This window comes from Brettanomyces bruxellensis, chromosome 9, assembly GCF_011074885.1.
Source record: "Brettanomyces bruxellensis chromosome 9, complete sequence".
Taxonomy (NCBI): Eukaryota; Fungi; Ascomycota; class Pichiomycetes; order Pichiales; family Pichiaceae; genus Brettanomyces; species Brettanomyces bruxellensis.
The window spans coordinates 2,405,979-2,423,000 of NC_054690.1; the positions used below are offsets into that span (position 1 = coordinate 2,405,979).

Sequence of the window (17,022 nt, forward strand, 5' to 3'; positions counted from 1 at the left end):
TGGATAAACTAAGGCACATGCTTATTCAGATGTTACAAATCAAGGGAGCGTGTCGGAACCTATGAGTTATAATAATGTTTCATATGTTAATAACGCATAAAGGTTCAACTGGTATTTGATTTATAATATGTGAATCAAATTAATGTTCAGACAGATAGAAGAAATAATTCGCGGGGAAATTTTTCCTGTGAAATAAATTTCTCCCTAATCTACTTTCGGCTGAGAATGACCTATTCCACTTCTGCGGAAAAATATCTCTTATATGTATGTACTACTTTTTCCTTATATACTATGTGTCTCTTAGAAGAGACGACGACTTTATTGTGTAATTTGCAATACATATTCATATAAGGAAATCCATCTTGAAGTGAACCTTCAGCTGAAACCAAGAGTAACCTTCGGGTTCTCGCTGGATTACAAACGTGTTCATAAGGACCCTATTTTGTTATGAGGGTCATTCTATGCAACAGAAGTCTTTTCTATATCCGAACTATATGGCCAATCCCGTTCATAACCTTGGGCATCTGCGCGCTCGGTAGTGCTACGGCACAGAGATATGTGAGCAATTAAGTAGATACAAATGTCACACGGGATTTATATACTCTGACATTATTAGTTCTATTAAAGAAGGAGTTTGATAGCTAAAGCCCGGGAGTAACTCATAAGGTCTCTCTTAACTCCGACAATATTCTCCATAAATTTACAAAAAAATTAAACGAAGAAAAATWAAATTTCATATGATAAAATTTATAGTATAAATTGTAATTCTCACAATCCTAGATTGTGTTTGCACGTGTAGCTCAGTGGTAGAGCATCAGATTGCAAATCTGTGGGTCCCCGGTTCAATTCCGGGCACGGGCTTACTTTTTTTTTTTAACCCGAAAAGCTGGAATCGTGGTGCCTGTATTTGATTCAGGTGCATACGTACCGCTTGGAAATTGGTTGCCTTCATTTTTATTGAACGATTGTATGGGAGGGTTACAAGAACTGATATGTCGAACTTTAATCTATTAACAGACTGATATGAATGGCCAGGAGTATGGTCGTGCAAGAAACAATTTACACGTGAAATATCGCAATAGGGCAATTCTATAGAAATAAAGTACTCTTTTGGATATTACGGTAAAAGAAGTTTATGACTCCAGATGCTATTGAAGTTGTTAACAAACAAAAATAACAACCATACACGATGGATGAGCAAACAGAATAATATTACATTGAAGCAATTATATTTATAGTGTACTATTGAAAATATGTCTGGCCTATTAATTACTTTTTGTAAGCACTACCAGGTCCCACAATTTTTTAGGGACCTTGCACAATTCAAAATATAAGTATATATATATGTACATACGGAAGTGTAGTAAAATTTACAGTTTGAGTTTGTCAACCTCATTTGGATTCTCTTTTATTTGGTTATTACTTTGGCATCATTAATTCATTTGTAAATAGGGTTATTGGATAAACAGAAAAGTAGATACTCAACATGTTCGCATGCTCAATTCTCAGAACAACCGTTAAGAAAGTTCCGGCTATAAACACTATCCGATTACTTTCATTTAATGCGGCCAAGCAGCCAAAAATCAGAATTGGATCGAAGGCACCAAATTTCGAAGCCCCTTCTACGGTTGGTAAGCTTAATTTTTACAATTATCTTGGCGACTCGTGGGGTATTCTTTTTTCACATCCGGCCGATTTCACACCTGTGTGCACGACTGAATTGGGTGCATTTGCAGCAAAGAAGCCAGAGTTTGATGCAAGAAATGTGAAATTGCTTGGCCTTTCCGTTGATCCATTGGAGAGACATTCGAAATGGGTGGGAGACATAGAAGATATCTCTTTGGGAGGAAAAAAATTCAACTTCCCAATTGTGTCAGATAGCACAAAGCAAGTTGCATATTTGTACGATATGCTCACGGAGGATAATTTTAAGAAGATTACTTCGGGCCCCGTTACAACTATTAGGTCTGTTTTTATTATTGACCCCAAGAAAACAGTTCGCTTGATTATGACGTATCCACCTTCCGTTGGCAGAAATACCGACGAAGTTTTGCGGGTTGTGGATTCGTTACAGGTTGGTGATAAGTTGCATGTTGTTACCGGCGTGAACTGGAAAAAGGGAGATGATGTCATCATCCCACCATCACTTTCGAACGAGGACGCTAAAGCCAAGTTTGGTAGTTTCAAGGTGGTTAAGCCATATTTAAGATACACTTCTCCCGGAAAGAACTGAAAGTACATGATCGTTTAGACCATTTTTTGTACCATATTCTCCCTGTTGCTAAGGAAGTTTGATCTTATGGTTGGTTCTCTTATTTATATTTAAATTATATTCCATCAAGTTAATTAAAAAAAGTAGGTAACTGTAGATAGAGAAAGGCTTGAAGGCGTATAGTTAAAAATCAGAAATATAATATATCACGGTGTATATTATATACTTTCAAGAAATTTTAACTAGTGAATATAAAAAAAATAACCCTGCGTTGGGATAAATTTACCAAAGCAACCTTTTCAACTATTCAAAAAAACTCTATTCGCCTTATTATTCTGAAAGCTTCCGATAATTTGGAAATTTTGTATAATAATATGGGTGTGGCAATGATTTTGACAGGAAAGTAATATAAAGAAAAGACCTTATTGGACGATTGGTCAAGGACTAATGTCAAAGCTATTTTTTTGCACAACGCGAACCCATCGGACTCCATTTTATCAGTGTACATCCAAACATTCATATAGCGTATACACTTTCAGATATTTAGTAAAAAATAATCCTTTTACGAGCTTAATTAATTACAAGCATGCATGATAAAATCCTATCACATTGTACATCTTTGATTAAGATTGTATTCTCGGGTCTCCAAAAGCAGCTTATCACAAAGCACGAATAATATAAAATGCCACATTTTGTTGTCTAATTAAGATTAATATTATCACACAAAACATTACAAATTGCACTTACGAGATATTCATTCTTCAGAGAAAACTTCATTATCCACATTAATGACCCATTATACATAATAATAACACGTGACACTGCCATATTCTGTAAAGCATCTTTGAACTCTTATTTTGCTTTGCGTCTGTAAGTTTTAACGTAAGTGCGGCAGATTTTCTGACAATACGCATGTAAATCGAGCTTTTCTTACCCCGTCGGAAGCGACCAAGTTCGAATTTTACTCTCTAACGGTTTATGCAAAAATGAATCCTTTCGCTGCGATTTAACTTTGATATTCTCAATAGCTATCGAATATTCAATAAAGTAAAATATACTTCGATTTCCTTATTTTCCAACCACCTTTAATTTAAAAACGGAAAGCGATAATGATCATATTCAATCTGGACTAGCAAGTAGAAGCAAAGATAAAGTTCAAGAAGGTGAAAATTAGACAAACAAAAAAAAAATACCATTGATACCTTTCAAACGAAAATATTAGTTCCGTTGTGAAATTCTCCCACCGGCCGTAGAGATCAGAAAACTATTATTACTATTCTTCTTTCTTTAATCTATTCAAGGAATTCGCGTTTTCCAGTACAAGTACGTAAATAGTCAATCCTGGATCTGCGAGAACTATTTTCTGGCTATATACGTTTATTTATTTGGTCTTACTACACTCCAAAATCAGATTTAAACAACCCAAGTGCAAAGATCATTTCAGCAAATAAAAAATGGACCAAGCTCAGTTAATGAGTGGGACAGACACAAATATTTCCAATGCATCACAACAAGAGCAAAGACCTGGACCTTCGGTAGTACCTGTAAAACATTCAAGGAAAGTTGGTCGTCCATCCAAGCGAAAACAAGTAAAAATGTCGAAATCTCAGAAGACGGAGAGAACAGAAAAACGGAAGGCGACAGAATCCATATACTCTGGGTCTAAAACTTCAAAAAAGAAGAAAGAAGAAAACCAGAGAAAACCACATGCAGCGGCTGGCCATCGTCCAGTAACATCTTGTACACATTGCAGACAACACAAAATTAAATGCAACGCATCGGAAAGTTTTCCAAGACCATGCACACGTTGTGAACGGATGGATTTAAAGTGCGAAATAGATCCAGAATTTCGTCCAAAGAAGGGATCACAAATTCAGTCTTTACGTAATGATGTGGAAGAGCTCAGACATAAAATAGAGCTCCTCACTAAGAACGAAAGTTTAATAGCAGAAGCTTTACAGAAGGCAAATTCTTTACCGCCTAATCATGCATCATTTCAAAATATGATTAATGATGTGTCCAAAACTCCTTCTAGTGAACGTGCTGGATGTGCTAATGTTGGAAGGCTGAACGCCCCATCAGAAAATGTTAGTGATATGCATAATCTTCCCATAAATTATAATTTGAATAATTCTTCCATGGGTTCTCAGACAAGTAATATTGACAAAACAGCAGATAATATCGATGACCATCCAGTATCACATCAAACAGCCATGGTCACACCAATAAATATGAATCCTCTTCTCAGAACAATCAAACCTGGTGAACATATATCCGAGTTTAGACTAGGAGACGTCAAAATTAGCGTTCAGAAAGTAGACGAACTTCATGACAGATTTATTAAAAACTACCTTCCGTACTTACCAATTATGATTTCAGATAATGCTACAGATCTTTATCACCAGTCCCAACTTTTGTTTTGGACTGTCATGTTAACAGCATGTCTTTCGGATCCAGAGCCAACGCTATATGTATCATTGGCTGCACTAATAAAACAGCTGGCAATCGAGACATGCTGGATTCGCACTCCTCGATCAACACACATTGTACAGGCCCTTTTAATTTTGGGCACATGGCCTCTTCCAAATCAGAAGGTTTTGGATGACTGCTCTTATCGTTTTATAGGATTAGCTAAATGCCTTTCGATGCAATTAGGACTTCATAGAGGGAAATTTATTCAGGAGTTTTCTAGAACTCAAGTTGCCCTTCAGGATGCAGAAAAATGGAGGACACGGACGTGGCTTGCTGTTTTCTTCTGTGAACAGTTTTGGTCCTCGAATCTAGGCCTTCCTCCTTCTCTTCGTGCCGACTACTTTTTAGAAAAAGCACGTTTGGATCAAACTCTACCCAAGAACTTTCGTTGTCTTCTCAGCCTTGCCATATTCCAGTCGAAACTCGTGAATGTAATGGGTTTGAACGTAACAAGCCCTGATGGATTGATGGAACCAAGAAATAGAGCCGGTGCATTGTCTATTCTGGAGGGTGAGCTTAATAGGTTGGCCTTTAAGCTTCAAATTGATGACAGTGTTGTTGAGATATATTTCCTTTACGTGCGATTGATGGTTTGCTTATTTGCTTTCCTTCCAGGGACACCAAGCGAGGATCAGATCAAATATGTTCAAGAGGCCCATACCTCTGCAACAAGAATTGTGACGCTGGTTTCCAAACTTCTGGAAAAAATGCAGTTGACAGAATGTCCTATATATGTAAGACATTCCGTGACCACGGCAGCATTCATTCTTTTCAGACTTCAGTTAACGGAGTACCTACCGTCTAAATATGTTGATTCTGCTAGACAGTCTGTTGTCACCGTGCATCGACTGTTTAGAAATATGCTTGCTGCATGGAAAGATGTCAATAACGATATCAGTCGTACTGCAACTGTTTTAGAGAAATTGAATTTTGTGATCATTACCCATCCCGAACTTTTCACGGGGGAAGAAGGTATAATTGCAAGAATGAGATCCCATTTGACTGGATCCTTATTTTACGATCTTGTTTGGAACATTCACGAGGCCAGAAGAAGATTTATTGTCGATCAACAGAACAAGAAGGAAGGAAAGTTTGTAGAATCAGAAGAAGTGCAAAATGCAAAGAAAAAGGCAAAACCTCTTCCCTTTTACAATCAAATAACCAAGGAAGACTTTAAGACAATTACAACGACAACTCCAGATGGCACAACAGTGACAACTTTGGTACCAACAGACCAGGCTATAACAAATGCTAAGGCTTCTGCAACTGCTGCAGGTTTAGCAAAGCCTGATCAGATTAATGGAATACCATTGGCAATGCTAGAGTCTACCGGATCATTAGGCGGACTTGGATCCTCTGGAATGATATCTCAAGCGAAAAATCACTCTAAACGGAAGGGACGTAAATACAAGAAGAAGAAGGGGCAGGCAACTATGTCAAATTATGGCGTAAGAGCTGAGAATTCACAAGGGCAGTCTAAGTTTTCCGGGATACAAAGTATACCTTCTGTTACTGGAACATCGATGGCTGCAGGCGTTAATGGCATGGTTCCACCACCACTTTTCCCCACAAATTCTGGCTATACAATTAACGGAAAGAAAACCAGCACTGTAGGCTCTTCAAATGTCAGTACCGGAAGCTCAACTTCATCAAACACACCGACAAATAGTTTTTCCGCAGGAAGAACACCACCTGCACAAAATTCGAATTTGAATGATATGTTTATTGACTCAATATTCCAGCAGCAGGGAGGTGACAACTGGACAGAAAATGGTGACGACTTTCTTGGATGGTTTGATATGAATATGTCTCCAGAGTTTTAAAGTGTGCGCGCTTCGGTTTTGATACCGTTTACCTTTTCTTCCCATGTATATTAAATATTTAACTTTATTGTAACAATGCTTCTTTCTTACTACAACATTTTTTGAGGTGTATCATGTACTGATGCATCTTGTTTTAAAAGCTCTACTAATGTGAAATAACGCCGACAAAATAAATTCAAGTGATAAACCGTAATGCGATACGGTGCTTTCTAAGGAAAGGGTATATAATAAGCACTTTGACTAAAAGAGAAAGCTAACAAAACAAACAAAAAAATAGCTCGAACAGGAGAAGGAAGAAGATATGAAAGAAAGCAAGACAAAAACGATATATATGACTCCTTATAATGGTGCAAAAGCACAAAACCAGAAAATCTTTTTCATTCCTCATCACTGTCTTCAGTGCCATCATTTGGATCCATTATACCTCCCTCTCCTATGGCAAAGACGGTCTCAGTTTCCGCCAAGCAAGGACTGTCATATATCTTGCAAATTCTGTTGCGACCTTTGCCCTTTTTAAAGTAAAGTCTAGTTGTCGATGAGTGAGCAATAATGTTTCCACCAATGGGCTTCTTTGGGTCTGGATTAAATATAGCACTACTATCAACCTGGGCCACAACTTGGTTAGTTATTAGAACGGCTATACCAAATTCATCAGCCAGTCTTTGTAAAGCCCTCATAAATTTAGCAACATGCATTTGTCTTGCACTTAATTCTGCCCGTCCACTATAATCAGTTCTATATAGAGCCATGACAGAATCAACTATGAGCAAAGAAAACCGTGACTGGGACATCATTTGTGCTGCCTGCTTAAGAAGCTGCATCTGGTGATCAGCATTATATGCTCTGGCATAAGCAACATTATCCAAAGCCTCGTTTTCATCCAAACTAAATCTTCGAGCGATAGAAACCAGTCGAACTGGACGGAATGTTCCCTCTGTATCAATGTAAAGACACTTGCCCTCCCCTCCTCCCATATCAACAGGTAACTGTGCTGTAATTGCTAGCGTATGACAAAGCTGTGATTTTCCCGTTCGGAATTCTCCAAACACCTCCGTTATTGCACCAGTTTCGATTCCACCTCCCAATAAAGTATCCAACTGCTTGGAGCCGGTAGTTAAGGTTATCAACTCTGCACGCCTCTGGTGAAATTCAGTCGCCGTAGTAAAGCCAAGGGGAACAATCTTACTGGCTTCTGTAAGCAGTTTATCAGCTTTTTGTTCAGAAATACCTTTAACCGTAATCAGCTTTCTCTTCGGAGTATATGCAATAGATTCAACTGTGTAAAAGCCAGCCTCTTGAAGCTTTTTGATATCATTGTTAGTAATGCCATTGCCAATTAGCGACTCTATTGGAGAAGGACCAACTTGGCCATCATCGTCTTCATCCATAACATCTGAAGGTGGGGGTGCTGTAGCTTTTCTGGGATGCCTTTCAGTTTCTGCATCATCGACAACAATCGCATTATTTCCACTTTGCGATTTTGACGAAACAACATCGTCATCATCTCCATGGTATGAAAGATCTATGGCCTGCTCAGTTTGGGAGACAGCTGCTGAACTTGAAGTCATATCTGAATATTATAATCGCACAGATGAGAACACAACAACTCCGTTACCGTTCGATGCTGATATAATTTATTTAATCAACTAGAAGGGACTCCAAAAATAAATGAGGGACGAAATCACACTGGGGTCTCAATTTGCAGTTGAATAACTAACAATCGAGAATGCGAATAATATCAAGTTGACCGTTCGCTTGATTCCCATAACATAATATCAGATCAAAGCTGGGCATGAATGCAGATCAAATATGAGGTAGTAAAATTTTGTCATCTATTTACCTTTCATTTTTTCTGGAGAAAATATCAACGCCTTCGCGAAACGCGTAAAAATCAGGGCTGCAAAAAGCTGAAGAAAAAAAAAGGAGTACAGTCTGATTAAGCCATTTGTCCAAAGTATGGGATAAAAAAGGAAATATGATCTATAAGTAGGGGTGCATCGATATAGGAGAAATATTATGAGCAATGAAAGAAATTCGAAACGAAGAACGAAAACTGATTAGAGAAAAATGTAGGGAGTCAAAGCTTAAAACCTGAGAAGTAGGTAGTGTCCAACAAAGATGATACATAATCAAGCGCCAGATACCTTTCAAGAAAATTCCAATGACTGTTTTTAAAAACAATACAGCGAAACTGAAATTAAACATTCTCCTTGCTTGATAATATTAAAGCCGTGCCTACGCTTTAATGAAGAAACATTTATGGGAAACATCACTTTAGAAACGTCAAGGGCATAAATATTAGAAAAAGACATAACATAACGGTCTGTGGCTTACACATTTGTCAAAAACAAATACTGAAATATTTAGATATAGTCTGCTATATATTACGTACATATATATGTCTATAAGCATGGTCTTTATTGCCTCCAATGGATAATAAATTTCTTCGAACGGAAATTAATATGCCTATAAGGAATGCCGAAAAATTCGCCGTAGCTTTACGAAAGCAAGGGTAAGGGAATGCTGATTTCAAGAAAACATAAACACAGACAAGCACCACCACTGACAATGCCAAAAACCAAAGTCAGAATTTGGGTTGAAAAACAAATAATAAAAATTCAATGAAAGAGAAAAGTGAGGACAATTAACTCACAGTGACCTAACAATTAGTCGGCCACGCTTGATTGTTGTAGAGGAATGTAAATTTAGGTACGGATAATACCAGTTGGAATAACCAATAAAAAATAAATTATGGAATAGAATATGATGAAATCACGAGGAAAGTCTGCACACCAATGAGAATTGATCTCAACGTAGGAAATTATAGTGCTAATCGTGTCATGGTAAGATTTAAATAATATTTATCTAATTAGATATAGATGATGCTATATCTTCCTAAAATATTATTTGAGTACAAACCCTATTGACTACTTGTTTCACCTGTTTAAAGTAGGGAAGTACAAGCTACTAGGACCAAAATTCTTTTCATATACGCTGCAGCCATATAAGATTTAAACTTATCATCGTGAAGACTAAAGATCAGTCAAATAACTAGGCAGCAGATTCTTCTTTGACAATGTGGCACTTTCGAAGTTGGCAGAGAAACAAGAGCCGTCGAACTTCGGGGGAAGACAAGAAGAATTCTAGGGAAAAGACTTCTCATTTACATATGAAGCCAAATATAAGGAAGGACGTTGAACACATAAAAATTTCAGCTCCAATTTTGGATACCACTGTAACTTCAAAGTATATGGATTTTTCATCAATGCCGTTTAGCCAGTCGACAAATAATAACAAAAAGTTTAACAACGAGGAATCAATTCCCAGAATACGTGTTGGTCCTGAGGGAAGTAACAAGGCAGGTGATACTCCCACAATAAATGTGCGTGAGGACCAACATACAGTGGAGAAGCAGCTGAAAACACCCACAGAGGAATCTGAAAATGGCATCGAAAAATTTCAGCATCTACTGGTGGGTAAGATAAAGTTAGAAAGAAGCAATACCGTAAGCTCACACAAACAAGCTAGTGGAAAGAAAATAGAAATTATAAGGGTTGACCAAAAGAACATTCCTCTAAGAAACGCTCGTATTATGAGGAGGGATAAAACAAACAAGGTTGCCGAAGATCACATAATGAATGCTCCGAAGACGAGAAGCCTCGATCCTAAAAGCAAGCCTCAGACAAAGAGAACTGGAAGGAACAATTCTTCAGCTAAGAACGCTGGTCAGAACAAACAGAATATAAGGCTCGTCATTTCTGATGGTTATTCACGGAATGTCGCAGAACAGGATTCAGAGTCTGGTACCGTGGGTCCTATAACAACAGCAAAGCCATCACTTCAGACGGTTGCCATAAAGCCTACCATTTCAGAACAATCTACAGATCCAGGAATACATCAAAACTCCTCGCTGAAAGTAGAAAGCCAGATTAATCATGATCAAATAGATATTGCTCAGGAAAACACTGCACATTCAAATGCACTTGAAGAAAAGAATGACGAGAAATCAACATCAGAAAAAGAACCTATTGATATTCCTAAGGCCGATGCTCATCTGGTGCATGAAAAGACAAAGATTGAAAAGGGGCAATCAAGAGATGATCAAATAAATGATCACATCATAAGAGTCGCAGATAGCGAGCTTAACCAAGAAGCAAATGTGGAGAAGCAGTTTCAAGAAATGCGAATTCAACAAGAAAAGAATGCTCCACTCGAGACAATACAGTCTGACGATGAAATTGATCTGGAATCAATGAACGTTGACCAACCGGGGACTGACCAAGAAATTATACATGACTTGAAAGACCCAAGTTCATCCTTGCACGCATTATTTTCTTCTAAAAACATACCAATTGATGATCCAAACTATCCAGTTGCGAGACTTGCACATCTGAAAGAGGTGGCCCTTAAGTTGTATGATTCAACATTTGAGGACGTTGAACCAAAGGACTATCTTACATTTTTAGGAGGTGGAATGAATAAAGGTGATAATGCTCCTCTGGATTCCGATATTGTGCGAATGTTCTATATGTCAAAGTTTCGCTGGAATTATAATATGTTGTCATCTCTACGTATTCTCTGCGATAAGCTTTTTTTCAAAGGTGAATCTCAATATATTGATAGAATTATTGACTCATTTTCGAAAAGTTGGTTCGAAGTGTTCGGCATATGCAATAGGAAAACATTATTTGGAAGCCCTAATGGCGTCTATTTGGTGGCATACTCTTTAATCATTCTTAATACTGACCTACATACCAAAGGGCGTGGTAATGAGAGGGTGAAGAGAATTTCCAAATCAAAATTCGTCAAGAATACTATTGCAGCCATGACGCAGGCTAATGTTCCATATTCAAACACTAAACTTCTAGAGCATGAATTGAAAGACTTTTATGCCAGCTTGTCATCAAACGAGCTTCATCTTACGGATGCTACAAGTATGCAGATAGGAGCATCAGGAAAACTTTCTAATGGTCACGTTATAGCATCGGATTCTGAGGAGAGCGTTGAGAACGATGAAACAGTGCAGAACAGTTTAAAGCCGAGACAATCGATTAATTCGTTGTTCAGCAAAGGGGAGCATGGCAAAGCGGATGATCTTTCTTTATTTTCCTCTGCTGCTATTGTTGGAAACACACCAAGCTCTTCTTTTGGCTTTGCTAAGGCTATTAGAGCGGAAGGTTCCATGACAGCATTAGACAGCAGTAGAAACTCCATGTACTCTTTTGGGGCCGGAAGCACCTTTACTACTGGCTCCATTAATGCAAGTATTCTCACAAGATTTAGTTCTAGGAATCCGGGCCCACTAAATCCAGACTTTTCGCTAACAGTTGGAGATTGCACTCCAAACGATCCTTATTTTGTCGAGGAAGATGGAGATGTAGAGCTTGAAATGGGAGGTCCGCCTTGGATTAAAGAGGGTATTCAGAAGGTGGTTTTAACGCATAGTGTCATTCAAAGTATGAATACGAACAGACAGAGCTCCGTGGTTGGTTCACTATCTTCGTTGAATGAATTATTTAAACACTCAAATCTGCGATTTGCTGGCTTTTCTGGAGGATCGAGAATACCATGGAGGGATCATTTCACGGTAGTTTCAGAGGGTCAACTTCGACTTTTTAGCTTTGAAAAGTCAGGCAGAATGAACAATTCCAGAAATAAGGGTGACGGAAACTGGACTGATTCTGCCATCTGCTTAGCTTCTGTGACATTAAACTCTTGTTATGCTCAATTAGTTCGTCCGAAGTCAAAACTTTACTTCCATATTCTCAAGCATATGCAGAAGATTCAGATAAGAACAAGGGAGGAAACATTCTGGGTGCTCAATTTACCGTTGAATGATTCGAGTACATTCAAAAATTACAGGAGGATATTCTTCTGCTCTGGAACTACACAAAATGCTGCAGAATTTTGTGACAGCTGCAACTTTTGGGCAGCAAGAACATCTTCGATACCTCCGGAAGAGACAATTTCTTCCATTGAATATGGTTGGTCTACCAAAATGTTCCAGATCATGGATGGTGTAACTTCTGGATCAATGGAAAGAGCAAAAGCTGAAGATTACTTATCATCGGTGACGATCCAAAAATGGCAGCCTGTTGTGTATGGACTCATTGCCAGTGAAAATTCAATGATAGAGCAGTTGAATAAATTGAAACAGTATTATTGCAGCCTTCAACTGACATGTAGGAAACACCGAGAATTAGGAATATTTCAAGATAGGCTACAAAGTTTTGCCGGGGGTCCTCGAGCAAGGCCCGGCAAGAGTGGCTTATTTGGAAGGGGCAAAAAAGCAGGAAATACTTCAAACAATATCCGTATGATTCGGAAAAACTATCTAAATAGATTGAACTATTTTTCAAATGAATTGCTTAAATTTGGAAGCTATATAGCCATTATGCAAAGTGCAATTGTTCTTCGTCGGAAGAAATTAGCTGAAGCAGAGGAGAGGGATAATATTATCCAAGAGGAAGAGGAAGAAGACGATGAAGATGATGATCAAAATTTTAAGGATAGTAGAAGTGAGCCACAGGATGAGGCTAGGGATAACGAAATTTCAGCTTAAATACATATTTTGTATAGATAAACTGGGCTTAGATGTTACATTCGAAAAGTGAAATCCTTTTTTTTTTTCGTAGTATTTTTAAAATCAAGAGACGTAGTTTTTCTACTTTTTTTTTTTTTTTTTTGTAGTGGTACGCACCAGCATTTTTTCCTTTCTCACCCCAAACTCACAAATTCATTTTCTCATAGGAAGGCAAAGAGAGACAAAAAAAATGGAACGCATGGAAATTCGAAGGTTGGGTCTCTTCTTTTCAAACCACAACATCTGAAACAATCAGGGCCAGCCAACAATTGATCTTTATCATTGCTGGGTAAGCAACAAATCAATACAGATAACAAAAACAAATCGATAGCTCTTCATCTTTGGGTTGCCAGTCGAGTTTTTTATTTTGGAAAAGAAAGAAGTACAATATTTGAAACATTACCATATACATACATACATATATATATATATATATATACGAACACGATGTCTCAAGATCCAAGCACTTACAATGGAGGATCAGCAGTTGCTATGGTGGGAAAGGATTGCGTTGCAATAGCTTCCGATCTTCGTTTAGGACAACAGTCGCTAGGCCTTTCAAATGATTTTGAAAAAATATTCCATTATGGACATGTGTTTCTAGGATTGACCGGATTGGCCACAGATGTGATGTCTGTACACGAAGATCTTAGAAAGAAGACCAATTTGTATAAGATGAAGGAGCAAAGGGAAATAGAGCCAGAGAGCTTCGCCAATTTAATTTCGAGTTCGTTGTATAAAAGAAGATTTGGCCCTTGGTTTGTTGGACCAATCGTTGCAGGTTTAAATAGTCACTCGGGAAAACCATTCATTTGTGGTTTTGATTACATTGGCTGCATAGATTTTGCTAAGGATTTTATTGTCGCAGGAACAGCCTCTGAACAGCTTTTCGGTATGTGCGAATCACTATATGAACCCAACTTAGAACCAGAGGATTTATTTGAGACTATATCACAAGCTTTGCTAAATGCAGTTGACAGGGATGCACTTTCTGGATGGGGAGCTGTTGTTTACGTGATAACAAAAGATAAAGTGGTGAAGAGGTTCTTAAAGACACGCCAGGATTAAGGCCTATATATAGCTTTAATTACAGTGCAGTGAATAAATACAATAAAGTAAATCAGTGGGACTAAACCACATAAATTTAGCCTGAGTGGATGCTCGATTCTTGACTGTGATTATATTATGTACAATGGAATTTGTTAGATAGACAGATAAATAAAATGGACTGAAGATAAGATGAAAACTGTTCATTCATTGGAAGTAGGAGTTCCATCAGGTTTCTTCCCATGCTTCATCTCGTATTCCTTTTCTATAACTTTCTTCAAGTACCCATCCTTTCCATATTCTTCTTCAAACATCTTCTTTTTCTTCTCCTCAAACTTCTTCCTTTCCGCTTTCTTACGTATGATCTTTCTCCTTCTCCTGGCCTGTGTTGTCTGGTCTAAGCACATATTTAGTTCCTGCCGCAAAGATGAACATCGTCCAAGTGCTTTGTTTATAAATCCCTTCTTCTGGCATTCGTCTAATGCTCTCATTAAAGAACTACATGCTAAATGAAGGGAAAAATTAATGTCATATGTTAGTATCAACTTTATGATAATGGGTGGGAAAAATCAATGCCAAATTAAATTGCTACCTAAAATCATCGTCTATTATGGCTTTCGTATTACTTACCCATAAAGTTATTTTCATCCACTTCAGGGAATAATTGTGAATCATCTTGTTTAGGCACCTTCTTTTCGCTTGATGGCATTATTATCCTTTCTACACTGACTGTTGATTAATTAGATTGGTATGAGTATTGGGCTTTCAACGGATACAAATATAGTCAGGAATTCCCTTTGATATTCGTATGATAACTATTACTCTGATAAAATAGTTATATTTCCTTAATTTATATTAGGGGTTTAAGCAGGAAGAAATAATGACGTTGACGTTCACAAAAAAAATAGGGCCCACACATTTTTGCTCTTGCGAGGAACGTATAGATTTACGAATGCCATCTTTCTACTACGATATGTTAACGTTTAATTGTTGTTTAAAATTTTACACGATTTCATGCAAATTAGGGATCATAGTAGTTTTTCAATTTACAATTGTGATATTGAACACGTAACAACAAGGATGTCGGACAAAAAACAAACAAATGAAGATGAGGTGTTCGAATTCCTCAATTCGCTTCCAGATCAAAAAGAGGGGGAAGGTGCGCCAGTTAAGCAAAACTCAGAGGATTCTAAGGCAAAGAAAGGAAATTCAGGAAAGACGGATCAGGATATTCTAGATTTTTTGGATGAACTAGAGGCAACAAATAAAGATAAGAAAGTTGATACAAAAGTTGAAAGTACGACGGTGGAGGTGACTAAAAAGCCAATAGAAGAAACCAATAAAGACCCAAAGGAAACCAAGGAGCAGGAAAAGGCAAATGATACGGAGGAAGTGAATGATCCAATAACATCATTTTCAAAATGGTGGAGTGGAAATGGATCTAAAAAGGTTAGCTCTGGTATTACATCATTATGGGGCACAGCTCAGTCATTAACACAGCAAGCACAAGTGAAGGCGGAAAGTGCAATTAAACAGGCTAAAGAGCAGGGTGTCGAGGACAAGCTCAGGACGGCATTCAAGGATTTTGGAATTACTGGTGTTTTGGAGGGAGATAGAGATTTGACAGATAAAGAGAGGGAAGAATTACTCAAGCTTCCAGACACCAAAAAGGCGGTGGAGTCAATTAATAAGGGAATTAATCTATTTTCAACTAGACTAACAGATGTTCTTGAGACGTTGAATAGCAAAGATGAAGTGATTAACATTAAATTAGTTCATGATTTGAAGAACTATCCGAATTTGTCCAAGTACGTGAAGCACAACTTTGAGGACGTGATGAGTGAGCAGGTTGACGGAAATATCGATGTTCACGTTGCCCAGTCGGGGACAGTGTCGGAACATCAAACGAATGCATATGGAAAGAGAGATATAAATCTTTTCCAGGGAAAATTGTCTGATGCAGACCGTTTGGTTGAAGCCAACATCGAAAGTATAATGTCACCGGCCACAGAAAAAGCGGATGGATCATCAAAAGTATTTGATAAGACGGGGGCTACAGCAAGAAATACCAATATTTATATTGGCCTTTTAGCAGTTTCGACAAACAGAAACACTGTTAGTAATGGAAAAGACAATTCGAAGGAAGAAAAAGGGAGTACAGACTCAGCAGAAGACAACTCAGCGATCACAATCGATGAACTTTCAGGGTCATCCTTTTGTTTTACGGCGACACTGGTCGACAAAACACATGACATTAAAATTACAAACAGATCTCAACCATTTCCTTTGAAGTGGTGTCAATGGATCGACGGAAATTTTAATAAGATAGATAAAGAAGAGGATGTTGATCCAAGTGAGTGGGTTATCGATTGGATTGATCAAGGACTAGACAAAACATTTGGTGTCATGGCCCAAACATATGTGATTATGAGAATGGGCTACTAATTGCTAGTGATTTTACTATCAGTGTGATACTTTTGTAGCAACCGTTTCAAATCTTCAGAGTCTGAAACTAGATAGCGATGCTCCCAATCAACTGCCAAAGGAGGAACAAAGAAATCATGCTTGATCATGTATTCTTGAGATTTTGGAGTCTGATCTTGATGCAAAGCTTCAGGTGGGAATGCTTTTGCGTATGAATAATTATCGAGCGAGGTAACTGTTACCTTGGGGAAAGCGGAAAAAAGTGCCTTTTTCACTGCGGGTGAAGTTGCTGCATAAGTGAGCATAAGATCGAACTGCTTCTTTGTAGGAATGGAATTTGACACGTCAATCTTATATCTATATATCCCTGAGGAGAGCTTTTTTCGATCTCCGAAGAATTGTGATAAAAAGCCATGCTTTATATTCTTCTCTTTTACGTCCTTGCAGACCCTTTCCTTTTT

The 17,022-nt window shown here is 37.9% G+C and overlaps 7 protein-coding genes and 1 non-coding gene across 8 annotated transcripts; 6 read left to right on the forward strand and 2 right to left on the reverse strand.

Moving 5' to 3' along the window:
- Positions 1-789: 789 nt before the first annotated feature.
- BRETT_002860 lies at positions 790-861 on the forward strand. Its single transcript has one exon. It is a non-coding gene; the product is annotated as a tRNA-Cys (tRNA).
- A 625-nt stretch (positions 862-1,486) lies between these two features.
- Positions 1,487-2,233, forward strand: BRETT_002861 (uncharacterized protein; the record flags this gene model as incomplete). The annotated part of the gene is made up of 1 exon (XM_041281380.1): positions 1,487-2,233. One exon carries the CDS (start codon positions 1,487-1,489, stop codon positions 2,231-2,233), a length of 747 nt encoding a protein of 248 aa, XP_041139171.1.
- Positions 2,234-3,807: 1,574 nt separating this feature from the next.
- BRETT_002862 (uncharacterized protein) lies at positions 3,808-6,507 on the forward strand (the record flags this gene model as incomplete). Its single annotated transcript, XM_041281381.1, has 1 exon — positions 3,808-6,507. The coding sequence occupies one exon, from the start codon at positions 3,808-3,810 to the stop codon at positions 6,505-6,507; it is 2,700 nt and encodes an 899-aa protein (XP_041139172.1).
- Positions 6,508-6,884: 377 nt separating this feature from the next.
- RHP51 (RecA recombinase Rhp51) lies at positions 6,885-8,075 on the reverse strand (the record flags this gene model as incomplete). The annotated part of the gene is made up of 1 exon (XM_041281382.1): positions 6,885-8,075. One exon carries the CDS (start codon positions 8,073-8,075, stop codon positions 6,885-6,887), a length of 1,191 nt encoding a protein of 396 aa, XP_041139173.1.
- A 1,601-nt stretch (positions 8,076-9,676) lies between these two features.
- Positions 9,677-13,069, forward strand: BRETT_002864 (uncharacterized protein; the record flags this gene model as incomplete). Its single annotated transcript, XM_041281383.1, has 1 exon — positions 9,677-13,069. One exon carries the CDS (start codon positions 9,677-9,679, stop codon positions 13,067-13,069), a length of 3,393 nt encoding a protein of 1,130 aa, XP_041139174.1.
- A 468-nt stretch (positions 13,070-13,537) lies between these two features.
- On the forward strand, positions 13,538-14,158 carry PUP3 (proteasome core particle subunit beta 3; the record flags this gene model as incomplete). Its single annotated transcript, XM_041281384.1, has 1 exon — positions 13,538-14,158. The coding sequence occupies one exon, from the start codon at positions 13,538-13,540 to the stop codon at positions 14,156-14,158; it is 621 nt and encodes a 206-aa protein (XP_041139175.1).
- Positions 14,159-14,340: 182 nt separating this feature from the next.
- On the reverse strand, positions 14,341-14,846 carry BRETT_002866 (uncharacterized protein; the record flags this gene model as incomplete). The annotated part of the gene is made up of 3 exons (XM_041281385.1): positions 14,341-14,635; positions 14,730-14,742; positions 14,768-14,846. 3 exons carry the CDS (start codon positions 14,844-14,846, stop codon positions 14,341-14,343), a joined length of 387 nt encoding a protein of 128 aa, XP_041139176.1.
- Positions 14,847-15,217: 371 nt separating this feature from the next.
- On the forward strand, positions 15,218-16,582 carry BRETT_002867 (uncharacterized protein; the record flags this gene model as incomplete). Its single annotated transcript, XM_041281386.1, has 1 exon — positions 15,218-16,582. The coding sequence occupies one exon, from the start codon at positions 15,218-15,220 to the stop codon at positions 16,580-16,582; it is 1,365 nt and encodes a 454-aa protein (XP_041139177.1).
- Positions 16,583-17,022: the final 440 nt, after the last annotated feature.